The 15,560-nt window shown below is 38.3% G+C and overlaps 5 protein-coding genes across 11 annotated transcripts in view; 3 read left to right on the forward strand and 2 right to left on the reverse strand.

The window, feature by feature from the left end:
- LOC104818213 overlaps positions 1–2,879 on the forward strand; it is a 5,948-nt gene extending 3,069 nt beyond the window's left edge. For 4 of the 5 annotated variants that reach the window (XM_010547697.2, XM_010547699.1, XM_010547700.1 and 1 more), the window contains 6 exons: positions 118–260; positions 340–536; positions 632–913; positions 1,002–1,057; positions 1,227–1,444; positions 1,576–2,879. In XM_010547697.2, the coding sequence (XP_010545999.1) occupies positions 118–260; positions 340–536; positions 632–913; positions 1,002–1,057; positions 1,227–1,444; positions 1,576–2,795 (2,116 nt within the window). In that variant the 3' untranslated portion in view covers positions 2,796–2,879. The remainder of the gene's footprint in view (positions 1–117; positions 261–339; positions 537–631; positions 914–1,001; positions 1,058–1,226; positions 1,445–1,575) is intronic. The other variant, XM_010547698.2, reaches the window with a different exon arrangement.
- Positions 2,880–3,342: 463 nt separating this feature from the next.
- On the forward strand, positions 3,343–4,901 carry LOC104818215 (glutaredoxin-C1-like). The gene is made up of 4 exons (XM_010547702.1): positions 3,343–3,606; positions 4,088–4,176; positions 4,291–4,389; positions 4,691–4,901. The coding sequence occupies exons 1-4, from the start codon at positions 3,539–3,541 to the stop codon at positions 4,774–4,776; spliced, it is 342 nt and encodes a 113-aa protein (XP_010546004.1). The 5' UTR covers positions 3,343–3,538; the 3' UTR covers positions 4,777–4,901.
- Positions 4,902–5,466: 565 nt separating this feature from the next.
- LOC104818216 lies at positions 5,467–7,791 on the forward strand. 2 transcript variants are annotated; one of them, XM_010547705.2, is made up of 6 exons: positions 5,467–5,638; positions 5,787–5,844; positions 6,033–6,137; positions 6,530–6,785; positions 6,925–7,002; positions 7,441–7,791. In XM_010547705.2, exons 3-6 carry the CDS (start codon positions 6,099–6,101, stop codon positions 7,563–7,565), a joined length of 498 nt encoding a protein of 165 aa, XP_010546007.1. In that variant the 5' UTR covers positions 5,467–5,638; positions 5,787–5,844; positions 6,033–6,098; the 3' UTR covers positions 7,566–7,791. The 2 variants fall into 2 exon arrangements, with proteins under 2 accessions (XP_010546007.1, XP_010546006.1); XM_010547704.2 differs by lacking the exon at positions 5,787–5,844 and having other exon boundaries at positions 5,468–5,638.
- A 911-nt stretch (positions 7,792–8,702) lies between these two features.
- LOC104818217 (protein ROOT PRIMORDIUM DEFECTIVE 1) lies at positions 8,703–10,809 on the reverse strand. The gene is made up of 2 exons (XM_010547706.2): positions 10,615–10,809; positions 8,703–10,338 (listed from the first exon to the last, which is right to left on the reverse strand). The coding sequence occupies exon 2, from the start codon at positions 10,280–10,282 to the stop codon at positions 8,801–8,803; it is 1,482 nt and encodes a 493-aa protein (XP_010546008.1). The 5' UTR covers positions 10,283–10,338; positions 10,615–10,809; the 3' UTR covers positions 8,703–8,800.
- Positions 10,810–11,049: 240 nt separating this feature from the next.
- LOC104818218 (serine/threonine-protein kinase ATM) overlaps positions 11,050–15,560 on the reverse strand; it is a 30,803-nt gene continuing 26,292 nt past the window's right edge. For both annotated transcript variants that reach the window (XM_019203081.1, XM_010547707.1), the window contains 17 exons: positions 15,426–15,515; positions 15,276–15,338; positions 14,813–14,953; positions 14,682–14,738; positions 14,531–14,590; positions 14,360–14,454; positions 14,164–14,272; positions 13,776–13,865; positions 13,590–13,669; positions 13,412–13,490; positions 13,114–13,160; positions 12,934–13,033; positions 12,346–12,477; positions 12,115–12,249; positions 11,965–12,030; positions 11,642–11,785; positions 11,050–11,389 (listed from right to left, as the gene is read on the reverse strand). In XM_019203081.1, the coding sequence (XP_019058626.1) occupies positions 11,312–11,389; positions 11,642–11,785; positions 11,965–12,030; positions 12,115–12,249; positions 12,346–12,477; positions 12,934–13,033; positions 13,114–13,160; positions 13,412–13,490; positions 13,590–13,669; positions 13,776–13,865; positions 14,164–14,272; positions 14,360–14,454; positions 14,531–14,590; positions 14,682–14,738; positions 14,813–14,953; positions 15,276–15,338; positions 15,426–15,515 (1,566 nt within the window). In that variant the 3' untranslated portion in view covers positions 11,050–11,311. The remainder of the gene's footprint in view (positions 11,390–11,641; positions 11,786–11,964; positions 12,031–12,114; positions 12,250–12,345; positions 12,478–12,933; positions 13,034–13,113; positions 13,161–13,411; positions 13,491–13,589; positions 13,670–13,775; positions 13,866–14,163; positions 14,273–14,359; positions 14,455–14,530; positions 14,591–14,681; positions 14,739–14,812; positions 14,954–15,275; positions 15,339–15,425; positions 15,516–15,560) is intronic.

Consider the following 15,560-nt stretch of genomic DNA (forward strand, 5'->3'; position numbering starts at 1 on the left):
CTTCCGATTTCTTCTTGATTTCTCTTCATAAATCTGAGTTTTTGATTGCTAGATCAGTAAGTAACACGGAAAAAGGTGCTAAAACCGCGCTTTCTCATGTTTTCCCTGTCAAGCCAGTTTCGAGGAACTCAATCGGAGCCTATACATTGTATACATACAAGCCAACACTAGCCAAGTCACTGTCAAGATTCCCGAAAACGTTACCGAAGATGTGGCGGGAAACAAGAACCTTGCATCAAATATTCTTGAAGTGAGACACTGTAAGCCTCTTCACCATGCATAATTTGTGCAATAACAGTATTTTTTTTTTCTCTTTTTGCCTACTGTAATATCCCCGAGGCATTTGTGTTCACAATGTGCCCGCAGATTCTATGCCGGTAATATCTTCCGTGAGTAGTTTGGTTTCAACATCCATTTTCTTGGCGACATCTTTCGTTTCGGGACTCCTCACTCTTTCTACCGCAAACCTTCAGTCTCTCGGAGCATTTCCAAGACCATCTCCTTTGCTGACATCGGACCCAACTCGGATTCTTTTCGTATGAATCTTACCTTAAACAGTTCGGTTATGTTTAATACGCAGTTCATGAGTGAAAACATTAACCATATCATGAGTTTCTTTGTACCAAAACAGAGAACTGCCTGTCACATTCAGTTTTTCGCACTCTCTAGATGGCTACCGGTTACATTCCCGGTCGAGTACTATGAATTTGTGAGAGGGATCCAATGGATAATCCCGTATTTTCCGCTACCGTGGGAAGCTAAGCACAATGAACAGATAATGGTGGCCTCAAATCCCCACAATGGCCCGTATTCTTTCCTTTCTGAAACTCTCAACAACAAGCAGACTGAAATGAATACAGAGTCGGTGTTTGGATTGCCTCTCACCGCAGTGGAATACAGATGGTTTTTTGAGGTATAAAAAGACATCCGCGTGCTTTTATTTCTTCAGGTTTTTTTACCTGTTGGGTATATTCTGAACCATTCTTGATATGATTTCACAGACACCAAATCTCAAGCCGGAAGCAGAACGCTTTCTTGATCAATGGCATTCATCAGTGTGAGGCTCTGGAAGCTTTCTGTGTACATATACATATGTTTTACATCTTTTTCGTTTATTTCAATATGCATGAAATTGGTTTTACAAATCTGAATTAAGGAGATGAAAGGTGGTAATACAGTACAGATGACATATACTTGCCACTTTTTCGTTCTTTTGTTTCGTGTAGGTGGAGAGATTTCTACAGGATCATGTTCTGGATAGCCGTAATTGGAGGCAGTTTAGTGGTGCTGCATCTACTTTTGTATCTGATACTGAAATTTAAGCAGAGAAACTCCGAGAAGAAGAAGATGAGCTTCGGTGCTTTTGTTTTCCCGAGAATCGAGCTCTTTCTTCTCATTCTTCTTCTACCCTCTGTCTGCAAAGCTGGAAGGAGCCTGATACAAGGTATCGTTAATTCTGAACAGTTCATCCCCCGAAAACAAGCATAGATTGCGGTTAGAGCGGGATAGAACGAGAATAGCTTTCCGGCTGTCATTACAAATGCTTAGAACACTGACAATTTTGAACATTCTCAGGCTATTTCAAGCATCGGGGAACTGCAGAAGCGAGAGTAGTGGTCGGTATTATCGTGCTTTGTGTAGTGCTCCTTCTGCTTCTGGCTCTGTTTCTGTTCCTTTCGATAGGCATAACTTTCGGGAAGCTACTACAGTACAAAGAAGTTCATCAGGAAGGGGAGAAGTTTCACTGGTATCAAGAACTCATCCGTGTGACCCTCGGTCCTGGAAAACGAGGCCAATGGACATGGAAAACACAACAGAACTCTGTTTATCTAACTATGTTTGGTCCCCTGTTCGAAGATCTAAGGGGCCCTCCAAAGTACATGCTGTCTCAGATTTCCGGAAGCAATCCCCTCAAGCAAGATGATCGCATCATTGCATCAGACGACGAGACTGAAGATGCTGAAGCTCCGTGCATTCAGAAACTCTTCGGAATCCTCAGAATTTACTACACGTTTCTCGAAACCGGGAAGAGGGTTTCCCTCGGGATCATAGCCGGTGGTTTCTCGGAGAACGAAACTGCAAAAACTCCTCTACTGATCATCTTGTGCATCACATCTTTCCAGCTCTTCTTCCTTGTTCTGAAAAAGCCCTTCATCAAAAAAAAGGTTCAGTTGGTAGAGATCATCTCCATCACATGCCAAGTCGGTATCTCGGCCACATGCTTAGTCCTCGTCGAGAGAAGCTTTCAAGAAACGAGCGAGAAGAAACTCGGGATATTCATGGTCACGCTGTTCTTGATCGGGTTCGCAGCCCAGATGACCAACGAGTGGTACGCATTGTACAAACAAACAAAGAGGTTAGATCAGATCAACAGATCGTTCTTGAGCGGGGTCAAGTTGTTCGCCATTGGAATCTTCTCGCTTTTCCTCCCCAAGAAGCTGATCAAGAACAAGCTCCCAGCGGCTGAACAAGAGGGAAACGCCGATGATATCCTGGGAGCCCTCTCTGCAGACAATAAGTACAGATCCTCTACTGGAAGCAGAAGCTCTGGCAGTACGGAAAGACCGTGGCTGAGACATCTGAGGGAAATGGCCAAGGCAAGCTTCACGAGAGACAGAAGCAGAAGCAGAAGCAGTGGTAAGAGCCCCAATGATCCATCGGGGAGCAGAAGTGGATGGAGCGGTCTCTGGGCAAATAAAAGAAGTGGAAGCTCTTCTAAAGACTCGCCCTCTGACCTCAGGCCGAGACCTAAAGGTCTGTATAAAGATTTAGAGGCTATCTTTGCTTCAAAATGAAGACAATGTTGGTGTTTTTTTTTTTTGTGTTCCTTTGGCTCATGTACTGTTTAAACTGTAAGGGTCCATCAATTTTTATATACCTATAATTTTAAAAAAATTGATAAATAAACCCTAAACTAAATACAAATGGCGTTAAGTCAAAATTCACCACATCCAAGTCAAATTCCACCTCAACATCAAATAAAATAAAATAAATAAATGTATACATGTATATATATATACAGACACATATACATATATATATATATATACACATATATATATATGCATGTGTATATATCATATATATATACATGTGTATGTATGTGTATATATATATGTATGTGTATGGGTATATATATGAGTATATGGCTGTAGATATATATGTATGTATATGTGTATATATATGTACATCTTTAATTTGATATTCTGAAAACATCAATCATTCGAGATGTTTAGATGATTTGGTTTAGAAACGATATGAAATGTTTCGGTTAGTTATGTTCGGTTTATAAGGACCGTACCGAAACGCATTTTGCTATTCCATCTTCTAAAAAAACGGAGGTTGACAAAAACCGAACATCTTGAAAATGCAACTCCTCGTTTTGCCAGCGACACAGACACGGAAATCGAGCAGAAGACACCTGGTGGATCTGTTTTGACGGCTTCTGCGGAAACCCTCATCGCTTCTCCGAAGGATTCTCATATGGAGGAATACACTAGGGTTTCTCATCAGTCCGAACAAGAAGACGGAGGAGGATATGGAAAAGGAGATGGCGATGAACAAGGCGAAAGAGATTGTCGCCTCTTACTCGGTCGTTGTCTTCAGGTTCTGTCTCAGAAATCTTCATCATTCGTTGATAGGGTTTTTTGTTTTGGGTCTCTTCGTACATAAAGCTTGACTTTTTTCCATCTGGGTTTGCAATCTCTATTTCACGAGGAAGTAGTGTTGAATCGTGATCTTGTTCTGGAGTTTTTGTTAGTGGTTTGAATAGGAATCAAGTCTTAAAAGCGGAAGATCTGAAATGGGCTTGTGGCAATTACTACCATCAATTTGGACTTTGAATCCAATTCTTGGCGTGAGAAACAATTACTAGGGTGCTTAAGGTTCTTTGGCCGAATTCAAGGGGAAAATCGAATGGAGAGAACCATTTCGAAATCTTTTGCTTGTGAAATACCTTGGGGGTTCTTCCTGAGATGGATAGTTTAGAAATGTATGATGGAATCTTGAACTGGATTCGATTTGTGTCGGATCACTGATCTGTCTTGTTCATCCAAATCTCTGCATACGTTTCGTTCCGTTTTCGCAGTAAGACATACTGTGGATATTGCCAGAGGGTGAAGCAGTTGCTCACTCAGCTAGGAGCTACTTTCAAAGTCCTCGAGCTCGACGAGATGAGTAAGGAATCAAAGACTGTATGATCTTATCTCCCTTGGATTGGAACTAAACTCGGTGTAAAGTTCATGTTAGACGGAAACAATGCAAATGCCTTTGGTGTCTGAGTTTTGATAGGCGATGGGAGCGAAATCCAGTTAGCACTATCGGTCTGGACGGGGCAGAGGACAGTCCCGAACGTTTTCATCCAAGGAAAACACATCGGAGGATGCGACCGTAAGACAGACGAAAACACTGTTGTTTCTTATGCCTTTTGACATAGGGTTGGGCATTTCGGGTTCGGATCGGTTATATTCAGTTTCAGTTTTAAAAAAACTATAACCATCCGGTTTTTAGATTGAGTTTGGTTTTTAATGATAAAAATACTTATTTTTCGAAGAAAATTTCAGTCTTTTTTGTTGCTAACTTTTTATTCAGTTTGATTTGATTCGGGTTTTTTCGGTTTTAGAGAAATAATAACCATTTGGTTTCTAGATCGGTTCGGTTATTCGTTCAGGTTTTGGTATTGGTATTGCAGGAGTGATGGAGAATCACCGGCAAGGGAAGCTTGCGTCTCTCCTCACGGAAGCTGGTGTTGTGGCCAACAACTCTGCCCTTCTCTGAGTTTTAACTGTGTTCGCTTATCAGACATGACAAAAAAGGAATTTCATGTCTATAACCAAAATTGAAGAACCCTAATTTCTCTTTCATGTAATGCATGTGTTTTTATATATATATATGTAGATATCCTAAGATTGTAAATGTACAAAATAGGGTTTAACATCTCAATCAAATCCAAATTGAATAAAAATTATCGGTTTAATTTGGTATAAAAATTCATTTTTTTAAAATTTAAAAATCGGATTTAAATAGAATATATAATTACTTTTAAAAACAATTTTTTTAAGAAAAAAGAAATAGTTTTATTAATAAAAATTTGAATTTAAATACAATTTAATTTAATATAATGAATATAATCTTTTCGAGAAGTATTACATAAAATCTTGTGAAATATTTTATATGAATATATGAAATACATGAAATTTTTTAGTTCTAAATAAATATGTGAACTACGCTAAAACAGTATATTCTATTAACTAACAATATATTACAATTTATGAAAAATATTATCTTTTGGGCAAATTTTTTGTGTTTTTTAATAAAATAAACTTTTTTAAAAACAGTAGATCAGTGAGCAATAAATTACAAAATAAATGAAAAAAAAATATGAAACGTAACAGATAATGAATGGGTTACGGCCCAAAACGCTAGTGGGCAAAACACAAATAAGGAGGTCTTAGAGGGTAGTCTCGTAATTTTAAAGCACTCGTCTCCAGTATTCTCTCACGTTACTCGAGGCTCCGTTTAGTTGCCGGGAAAATCGGCTTCGTCGTCGGCGAGTGGGGACTTCATCTTATTGACTAGGGTTTGTCATCGTTGAGCTATGGAAGCAATCGGAAAGGCCGAAGAAACCATTGTCCCCGATGTAAGATTTCTTTTCTTTCTCTATTAGATGTGAAAAACTCCAGATTGGTTAAGAGTTTCATCGCTCGATTGATATGTATGTCGGTTTCGGATCGGATGATTGATCATGTGACCACCTGCTTAGAAACATCTGTTAGTCTTCTGTTCAGTTCATCTGGCTCAAGAGATTGCGCAACTCGTTTGTTTTCGCCATCCATTCGGACTTGGGTATATCTCTTTTGCTTATTTGCTTCCTAAGTGTATGTAACCTTTGTATCGAATCTTATCTCGAAGTTTGTGTTAATTGGTTCAGAGCTTAGATGGGGTAAATGTGCTTGTTTTGTCTTCGAATGTTGCCTCGGCTGTGGAATGTGAAATGATGGTCGTGCTAATCGTAACAATACCATTTGAACCAGGATTCTTCGAAATTAGCTGGAAATGCCAATTGGGGACCAGCCACTGTAGTTGGCATATTTGCGGGGATGCTATACGGAGGGAGCAAAGAGGCTTCTGCTTCTGTGGTAAGTCCATGTTTTGGTAGTCGATATGGCTGTTTCTCAAGCAAAATTTGTCACGAATCTTTAGAATAAGTAATCCCGAAGAGTGGATGCTTAAGATTTTTTAGCCAGTACAGGCTAATTATTATGGTGGATCATTATAGTTGATGCAACATAACGATGTAAAGACAGACAAGCGTCTCGCTTAGCATTTTCCTTTTGGTTCCTGCCCCTTTATGAACCCTCTAATGCATGCAGTGGATGTTTATATTTTCAACCATTTCCTCTCTCTGTAATACGTTGGCTTATGTTAGTTAGTCATTTGTAATAGTAACTGATAGAATGAACCTCAGATTTGAAATATAATCAAGATGCAACTTTCTCTGATGCTTATATGGTATCATGTGGTTTGGCAGAGCAAGGATGCAGAAGTAATGTTAAAGATGGGTAGTACATCAGATAAACGTGAACAGCACCGTTTGATGCGAGATGCAATGGAGAAAAGATTTCTCAGAGTAACTCGGGGCTCAATAATTGGAGGGGTACGGCTCGGGATGTTCACTGCTGCATTCTATGGTCTTCAGAATCTTCTTGCCGAGCAGAGGGGGACACATGACGTTTTCAATGTTGTAGGAGCTGGTTCAGCAACGGCTGCAGCATTTGGCCTAATAAGTACTGATACAATCACACTCGCAGTGCATTCTCTTCCCATTTTATTATTGCTTGGGCTTTGGTTTATTAAGTTCAGTTGCAAGCTCGTGGTTATTACTTTTCCTTGTCAAATCTATATTATCTTCGATCAATGTGGTAGTGCCGGGGTCCCTTGCATGGCGTGCTCGGAATGTGATGCTGGGTTCAGTTCTCGGAGCAGCAGTTTGTTTCCCCCTTGGTAATTACTGTCAATCTTATAGAATATTTCTTATTCTGCTTTATAAAAACCCTTTCCAGGTGACATGTATGCTTGTCCATATGGCTCAAAAATTGTTTCTGTGCCTCTACAACTATCCAACTCAAATTTTGTGAGATTTTAGAGAAAAATTAGGAAAAAAATAGGTGAAGGAATGGTACAAGAAGAGAAATGGAGGAAATGTTTTGTTGGGGAATTTCCATTTGAATGGAGAGAAGGGCGGAAATTCTGCCACGATATATGAGAATGATCCTTTATGTTCCTTTCATTTCCCTTTAGAGAAACTCGAACATATGTTTTACGTTCGATTCTCGTAAATTATAGAATCTTTGCTACCCCCATACGATACGATATGAGTGTGGGCTTAATGATCGTTGAGATTCCTTATAAAAGCTGATGAAAACCATGCTTGTGTGGCAGGTTGGTTACACCTGAAGCTCTTGGAGAAGGCAAATGAAGGCAATCACATCCCGAGCCACGACAGCCAGGTTAAGGGTGGCGTTGGTGGTGCCATCGAGAGACTAGAAGAACGGTTGAAACCATAAAAAGGCAGAGTTTTGTGTTCACATCAGATTCGGCTCGGTTGTTAGGGTTATAAAATCATCAGAAACAGTAGCTGTTGAGGATACAAGATTATTGAGAGGTTAGGGTTGGATTTCCAAGTATTTATCTTTGGTACATAGTCCTCTTTTGATTGTCTTTTGTCTGATATCAGGAATCCAATTTGTTGAAAAATAAGGTATCTAGTAATTTTAAAATTCACATAAGGAAGTCCACGTCTCAAGTCTTTTGTATGCCCATATCAGTGGTGTAAATATAGCCGTGGGTAGTGAGTTGACTCGTAAACTGGTTTGGGCCAAAGTATTTTTTGGTCCGTTTGAAAAACGAGTTCACGAGTCGACTCGTGGCTAGCTCGCGAACGAGTAAGCTCTATTTTATTTTTCCATTTTTTACGTGTCTCCTACCTAAATTGCAAACTACATAATTGTAGGTTTTATATTTTCAATTCATCTTATTTTTTATTAAATATAAGATATTGAAGTTGAAAATGATATTCAAATTCACGATGGTATTTTGGTTTTACAAGCAGACGAAGCTGCATTGTTGCAAATAGGAATTGATATTTGGAATTGGTGAATTATAATTTTATATATTTGCATTTGATTTTCTCTTTTTTATGTTATGTTTGTATTTGTGCAATTATGATTTTTTATGTTAGGTGCCGTTTTTGAAAATTGAAACTCAAATATTTTAAATCTTATTTGTATATAAATATTTAAGTCGATTTCAAAACTCGGCTTGTTTGTATCGCGAGATATGTACAATTTACAGTTTTTTTTAAAAAACGAGTCAGATAAGACTCTAGAATAAGACTCTAGAATACTGATTACGTGGCAAAAAATATCACTTGACATGTCATATATCATCTGACACGTAGGATATAAAATCATATTATTATAATCAGTTTTTCCGAAAGACTAATATGATATTTTTTAACAAGATTAGGATTTAACGAGATACTTTTTACAAATTCAGGAATTATTTGGTACATCGCAAGTTGAAGAATTTTTTTTCTTGCAATTTACAAGTTCAGGAATTGTTAGGGATTTTTTTCTAAGATTTAAAACCAACGAACTCGTTGATATTTGGTGTTTGTTTTTTTTATATACCATGAAAGGATCAAGAAACAAATTTGTAAATGTGATCAAATGCAACTTTGAATTACACAATGTGTATTTGTACAATAACCCCCCAAAGTCACTTCACCACCAAAGTCACTTCACCAAGACTCAACACTCCCTCCTACAGTATTCCTATTATCAGAAGAAGAAAACTCTCTGATCCAATACTCTTCACTTTCACCATGATTTTGTGCCCATAAGCCTTCTTCATTGTCGTCGTCTTCTTCAAAATGATATTCCACACCTGAATCTTCCGAATCAAACAGATTCTCAAATCCATCATCATACTCATCATCCATATCACTAACATAATCGACAATGATGGCATCATCATCATCATCATCATCATCATCAATGCCATTCTCCTTGGCGGCTTTCCTCCTTCTCCGCTCACGCCTCATTCTCTTTCCTTCTTGAACAAGTTCTATTAACCGATCTCTTATAACCAATGTCTCGTCTTTCTCTAGGAGCTCGCCTTTGTCATTGTATGCTTCCACAAGAAATACAGAGTCCCTCATGCCTTTCAGGCTCAGATAGAAGAGTTCTGGGTGCCTCACTACCAATGCTCTTATCTTATTTGGTAGCCCGAAATCCTTCCTGAAATGCGTCAAATGGTCAATCAAAGTCCTCTTCTCAACTGTTAAACCCAACACCTCTCTCACAACAGCACATGCCCTCTTCTCTGCCTCTATGGACTCTTTTGCTAGGCTTTCTGATGATGTTCTGTAAGGACATACATCGGGAAAATCGTTAAATTTTATCAAGAAATCGTGGTGCCGTCTCTTCAAGTTCAACCCTTTCCGGAGTCTCAGACGCTTGAATTTCAAAGGGCGATCAACTATCAATCCCCGATCAACATCAGGAGATGGCATTGGTTTCTCTAATTCAGGATCCCATGAGACAAGCTCGAGTGCTCGCCCATATGATGTATCTATGGTCTTGAACTTTTCGGGATAGTCATTGCAAAGTCGGGACCGGAAGTTAGGGGGGAGACCGAGATCTGGGCCGAGATGAACGAGCTTAGACAAAAGCAACCTGCGATGGGATGACAACATTAGAAGCTTCTGAAGCTTAGTTGCCAATTTATCAGATATTTCAGACCGATGCTTTAATTCTTGCATTGCAAGGGAAGCTGCAGCAGGAGTCAGACGAACACAGAGCTGAGACAATGGTTTAGTGGCATTTATAGGCAAAGGTGGTATCGGTATTGTAAAGAGTTCAAAAATGGAAGGATACCGACGGATCATGGGAAGAATGGACCGTGAACATTCAAGGGAGAGATAGGACCGGCATTTGTAGAGGATCTGAATCGGTATGAAATATTTTGGTTTGGAGAGTAACAGTGTTTTCAGCTTCTGAACAAACCGAATCTTGTTCTGCTTCACTACATGTCTGTCTAGGGATGGACTTCGTACAATCTTGTTGGCCGAACATGAAATGTCCAACGAGAGACTTCCAAGTTTCTTGGAACTGGTTTTACTGCTTGCTCTAGATCTTCCAACATCAAGAGGTAGTGATGGAATGAACCTTGAAAAGAGGAAACCTTTGTCAATGAATGGAATTAATGGTGTTGCAGCCATCGCAATCTATCCTCTCAGAAAATCATCTTCCTCTGATCTTCTTCTTTGAGCCAACACTAATCACAAAAAATATAAAAATAAAAAAGAGGAAAAGTTCCAAAATCAGAAAGTCAAAAGCCAAATTCACCAGTGAACGATCTCATAGAAATTTTGAAACCATAAACCCAGAAGTCAAATCCCATGACCCATCAACAAAAATCGAGACTTCCGGAGAAATATCGACAGGCATTTCTACGAACATATGGTGCGCAACTAGTTTAGAACAACTTCTCTTGCACATAGGCGAATAGAGAATAGTGAATCATACATAACCATTGATATAAAGCACGAACCTTGCAGATGAGCAGAATCAGCAGAAAACACGAGAGCGAGACGGTGCAGAAGCTGTTGTGTCGTCGGGAAATGGAGGAAACTCTGGCTTTCGAAACGAGTGACTTTCCAAAATCGCGTTACCATATTTTACTTTCGTGCAGAAAGAGCACCATATTTTACTTTGGCGCAAAAAGGTCCCTATGCATGTAAATTCCGCGTGTAAAAACATGATCTTCCATATCGATTTTGGAAAGATAACATACCCTTTTACTAGAAATGCACTGTTTTCACTATCTCATACCCATTTAGATTTAATTTATTTAAAATATAAAAAAAATGAAAAAGTACACAAAAAAACCAAATCAAGGTAAACAACTGGCATAAAACCCGAATGCATATGGTTTTTTTTTACAAAACTAAATAGCCCAAATAAAAAAATAATAATCAAACCAAAATATAGCCAAAACTTAAAATGTCCACACTAATTGTATCAAGAGTCCCAAAATACATAAAATAAAATCATAAACAGAATAGAAATTAAATCCAAGAACAGGGATTATACATACTCACTATGATTACCCATTAGACATATATATGCCGAATGCTAGTTATACACATAATTTTTTCCAAGTTTTACTCTGTTCAGACTCTTCACATACAAAACGATAACTCAACGTATGACCAAAATTGGAAAAGGAAGTGAGAGAAGAGAAGAGATCACATCCAAGCTCCCCAACCAGGGAACATTTGGCATAAACGGTCGTTGTCAATTGCATCTTGTATCAGTTGCTGAGCCTACAAAGCCATTGAACATCAAATATACCATAACCCATTAGACTCTACTTAAACGCACACACAAGCTGTCATTAATCAAAATCAAGCAGATTGATTTCATAATGGTCTGTATTATGCTAAATTCAAGCACAAATTGTGAAAGTTGGCAGTGATCTTCCAGAAGCAGCTAGATCTATACACCCAGACTGTGGACAACTTTGAGTTTGTAATATAACACTTTTAAGGGATGGCCATGGAAGTTTATAGAATTACCTGGCCGTGTATGCTTCTCATCTCACCACCTTCATAGCCATCGAGTTTTTGCTTGACACGCAATAAAGCACGTGCAGCATCCTTGTTACCCTCGAACTCCTCTTGCAGTCCGTCCAAGCTCAGATCTTCATCTTCGTCAGTTTCCTACAAATCAAAACACAATAGCTCGAGTGAGAAATGCAAACAAGGCAAAACTCCTGTGGAAAAAGACATTCTTTTCCGTTCTTGATCATTATTAGTATCTTGAAAAGACAAATTTGAAGGAAATAGTAAGAAAGGGATCTTCTTTTACAATCGAAAACAAATTTAAGGGTACAGAGTACCTTTTGCCGTTGCAAAGCCTTCAAGGGGGACAAGGCCCATTTGTAGAGAGGATCATGTATAAAAACCTGCAAACATATCCATTTTGATTTTAAGTATTCGGTATTGTATTCATATTTTAACCTTCTGGTTCGTGATTCAGATCATTTTACTTCAATGATCGTGAGCAATGCTTCTTTGTTTGTCCGCATAACTGACAAAGTTTCTTCACAACATCTCCTGAATACGCCTTCAACTCCTGTGACACCCATGCCATCAATTATGTCTCTTGTTAGCCTAAACGGAACCTGTCAAATCAGGACAAAGCTGAATACATTAGAATCTTTAAGCAAAAATATTTAACTACTGAATGAATTAAGGAAAGCAGAAGGCATAAAACATGCCCGTTCAGGAGTCTTGAGCATTAATCCTTGTTCAAAGGCAACTCCAAGATCTATGTGAACAACTTCTGCCGTGGCTTGATCAATTATGATATTCATGGCATGACGGTCCCCAAGACCAACAATGTAACCCACCTGAAAGCACAAGGTACTAAATCCCATTAGATTGTGAGGTTTCAGAGAGGAAATTAGGAAAACAGATACTTCAGTTGACACAAGCATAGATCCACACCATATGGATATCAATGGAGCCCTAAACCATTTCCGGAAGAGGTGAAGAGGAAACCATGTGGGAGGCTGCTATTCTTCTTACCCATTTACGGAAAAAAAAACAGCATTTAAAGATGAAAAAGACTAAATCTCAATTAATGTTTAACACCTCTCTGGTTGTATTACCAATTTCTCATTTCTTATATACGGTGTTTCAATGCATGAAACGAATTTTGGCCTTTAGAGCAGAAAAGTATTTCTCCAAATTTAATGACAAATTTTCAGCCTGGTTAATTTCACTAATTTATTTACAAGATCAACATCAAATTTAAACCATGCAAAGAAGTGAGAGATAGTATCATTAGAAAACGAAAGACTCACCATTGAACTAGCTGCGACGCTACGTGTATAAGCAAGTCTCTTCACGAACCAGTCAGCAGGTTGTAGGAACTTTTCCAGAAAAAAATAATGCATGACAGGTCTGCAACAGGGGGGTGGTTTCGTAAGCCACCGAATAGCATTGGAGAGTAGATTGTGCATTCTCGAAAAAAATGATCAAACCTGAAATTCGCGCAAACTTCCACAAAGGCTTTGCGCTTGTCTTTTGCCTACACGCAGCAAATACCATAACGACCATGGGTTATATAATACTAAGTATCAAAAGCACGAGATTAGACAACGGAAAAAGGGTTCAATGACTACAAGGTTATATAGTATAAATAAACTCCTATTATCACACTTCGTATGCTCCAGCTTTCATCAGTTAATTATAAAGGGATGTTTCTTATGCTAGGATGGTGAATGGGAAAACAAAAAAAACGAACAAGAAAAAGAAATCAAAGAAAGCAATGGTACTTGCATTGGACATATGTTCTCGGCATTTTGGATATTGCCAGTCTCCAATCCCATATCGACCATGGGCACCTCCATTCCTTGAGCTTTGAGTTGATATGTGACAAGATAACACAAATTATCAAGATTATAAATTGGGAAATTGTTGTACCATTTTAACAGCCATATGAACTACCAAAACCAACCTTCCTATAAGATAATCTCCAAGTGGAATTGTGCCATCAACCCATTCAAGAACACCAGCACTTGGAGTGAATGGAATAACCTAAGAATTTTATCCATCACAAAGAAACATGACAAAAGGATTAATTTCCCTGAATAAATGCTGAGAAAGGAAACAACATCCTGTTGATGGAATAAAGAGAAGTTACCTTGTATGTTCGTACACCTAATCTTCTCTTCCATGTGTCTCGATTATTTAGTAAAAATGTATTGACCAAACCAAAAAATTGTTCCATAACCTGCAAAAAATGTCAAATGCAGGTGTATCACACCAAGCGCGCTGCTTGATAGGAAAAAAAATACAAGTCCTACAGTTTTCCAATTGAACGCATACTATGTCACCAGAGAAAAATACCAGTTAATACGATTATTATAAAAAAATTTGAAACCAACTATAATAGAACATCAAATAAGTAATCTTTGACCAGGTCAAGACATTTTCCTTTGCCCCCAGCAGTACCGCTAAAAATGGTACACACTTTGGATCAAGATGTGAACATTACAAGTAAATTGATCAAACAACAGCCAAATTCTTACAGCATCTTGTCTGAGGTCATCATTGCCAGATTTTGCAAGTTGCTTATACTTACGACCATCAGAACCAAAGCATTCGACAACTTTTGGAGCATTTATCCCGTTCATCACCCTGCATGTCAAGATGAATTTTTGAATGAGCAAATCTAAACTAGAAATGACAAAAATAGTCCAACTGATTAAGATGGCAACAACTAACGTAATAGAATCCGATAATCCATTGAAGTAAGGGAATGAGCCTTCATTGTACTGACAGCTACGATCAATAGGAATTGTAGCAGTCACTACAGGTACCTAAACAAAAACAAAAAAGAAACTAATTCAGAGTTAGACAAAAATAAGTGGTATAACAGAAAAGTTGCATGCTTACAAGTTCAAGCCGTTTAACACTACGGATTTCTCTTGGTAGTGTTACCCTTTTATTTGTATCCTGCAAACAAAGAGTTCAATCTAGGCTTCAGAAGATGTTCTTTGGGCTCAGCAAAAAAGGAAACAAATACTATGCTAACGAATTATCAAACCTCTCTCCTTGTTTCAAGCTCGGCAAGCTTAATATAAATTTCCACCATTTGTTTCATCTGACAAAAATATGAGCTGATAAGAAACTTAGTGTAAAATGACCCAACTGCAAAAACCTACACAAAAGGATCACCTGTCTAATGATAGGTCCATGACAATCTGACAGATCCTGCAAGATATTTTCTGCCGCATGCTTTTTATCCATATCAACCACAAATGAATTTCTACTGCGCTGGTTATCCTTGATACGGTCACCATTAGCCAAAGCCAAAAGCTGGAAGCAGAAGCAAAAGCTTTTCCGGTCAAGAAGGTATGTTAACAAAAAGATAAACAAATTGTTGGGTTCCCAAAGATGCACTTCTCAGGCCATGCTACACAACACAACACGATAAGTAATTGAAAGGAAGACTTACAGGAAGACTTTCCACTTCAGTTTATTTGAGAAGATTAGAGCCAACATAAGTAATTGAAAGTTAGACTTAAATCCATGGAGTTCTAATGATTGATGTGACCAGAGAAAGTGAACAAGAAAAGCTAAAAGAAGAAAGAAGAAAGAAAACAAATCCACTAGACGAATGTCAATATTCATTTAGAACCTGAAAGATTGTATGGTATGGATGATCAGTGGCCATTTTTCTGACAAGAGAAACCAAAGCAAGCTGCAAGTGGTGGATCATGGTCACAGAGGTTAGCAAGAAGCTTTAACTTTCAGGTTCTCTGTAACAGTAAAAAAATTTGCAGTCCACCTGAAAACTACGAGAACCTGACTCATCTCTGGAGATACCCAACCTCGAGGCAATTTGGTAGACAAGTGGTACAAATTTATAAGATTGAACCTGCAAGAACATGCAAGAAGACTAAAATTGCTAAGCGTACATAGA

This window comes from Tarenaya hassleriana, unplaced genomic scaffold (assembly GCF_000463585.1).
Source record: "Tarenaya hassleriana unplaced genomic scaffold, ASM46358v1 Cleome29, whole genome shotgun sequence".
Lineage (NCBI taxonomy): Eukaryota > Viridiplantae > Streptophyta > Magnoliopsida > Brassicales > Cleomaceae > Tarenaya > Tarenaya hassleriana.

Coding starts and splice junctions, on each gene's coding strand:
- LOC104818215 (XM_010547702.1), top strand. CDS start 3,539: ATGGAAAAGGAGATGGCGATGAACAAGGCGAAAGAGATTGTCGCCTCT. Junction 4,177..4,290: donor CCTCGAGCTCGACGAGATGA/GTAAGGAATCAA, acceptor GAGTTTTGATAG/GCGATGGGAGCGAAATCCAG. Junction 4,390..4,690: donor ACACATCGGAGGATGCGACC/GTAAGACAGACG, acceptor TTGGTATTGCAG/GAGTGATGGAGAATCACCGG.
- LOC104818216 (XM_010547704.2), top strand. CDS start 5,597: ATGGAAGCAATCGGAAAGGCCGAAGAAACCATTGTCCCCGAT. Junction 5,639..6,032: donor AAGAAACCATTGTCCCCGAT/GTAAGATTTCTT, acceptor CATTTGAACCAG/GATTCTTCGAAATTAGCTGG. Junction 6,138..6,529: donor AAGAGGCTTCTGCTTCTGTG/GTAAGTCCATGT, acceptor GTGGTTTGGCAG/AGCAAGGATGCAGAAGTAAT.
- LOC104818217 (XM_010547706.2), bottom strand. CDS start 10,282: ATGGCTGCAACACCATTAATTCCATTCATTGACAAAGGTTTCCTCTTT.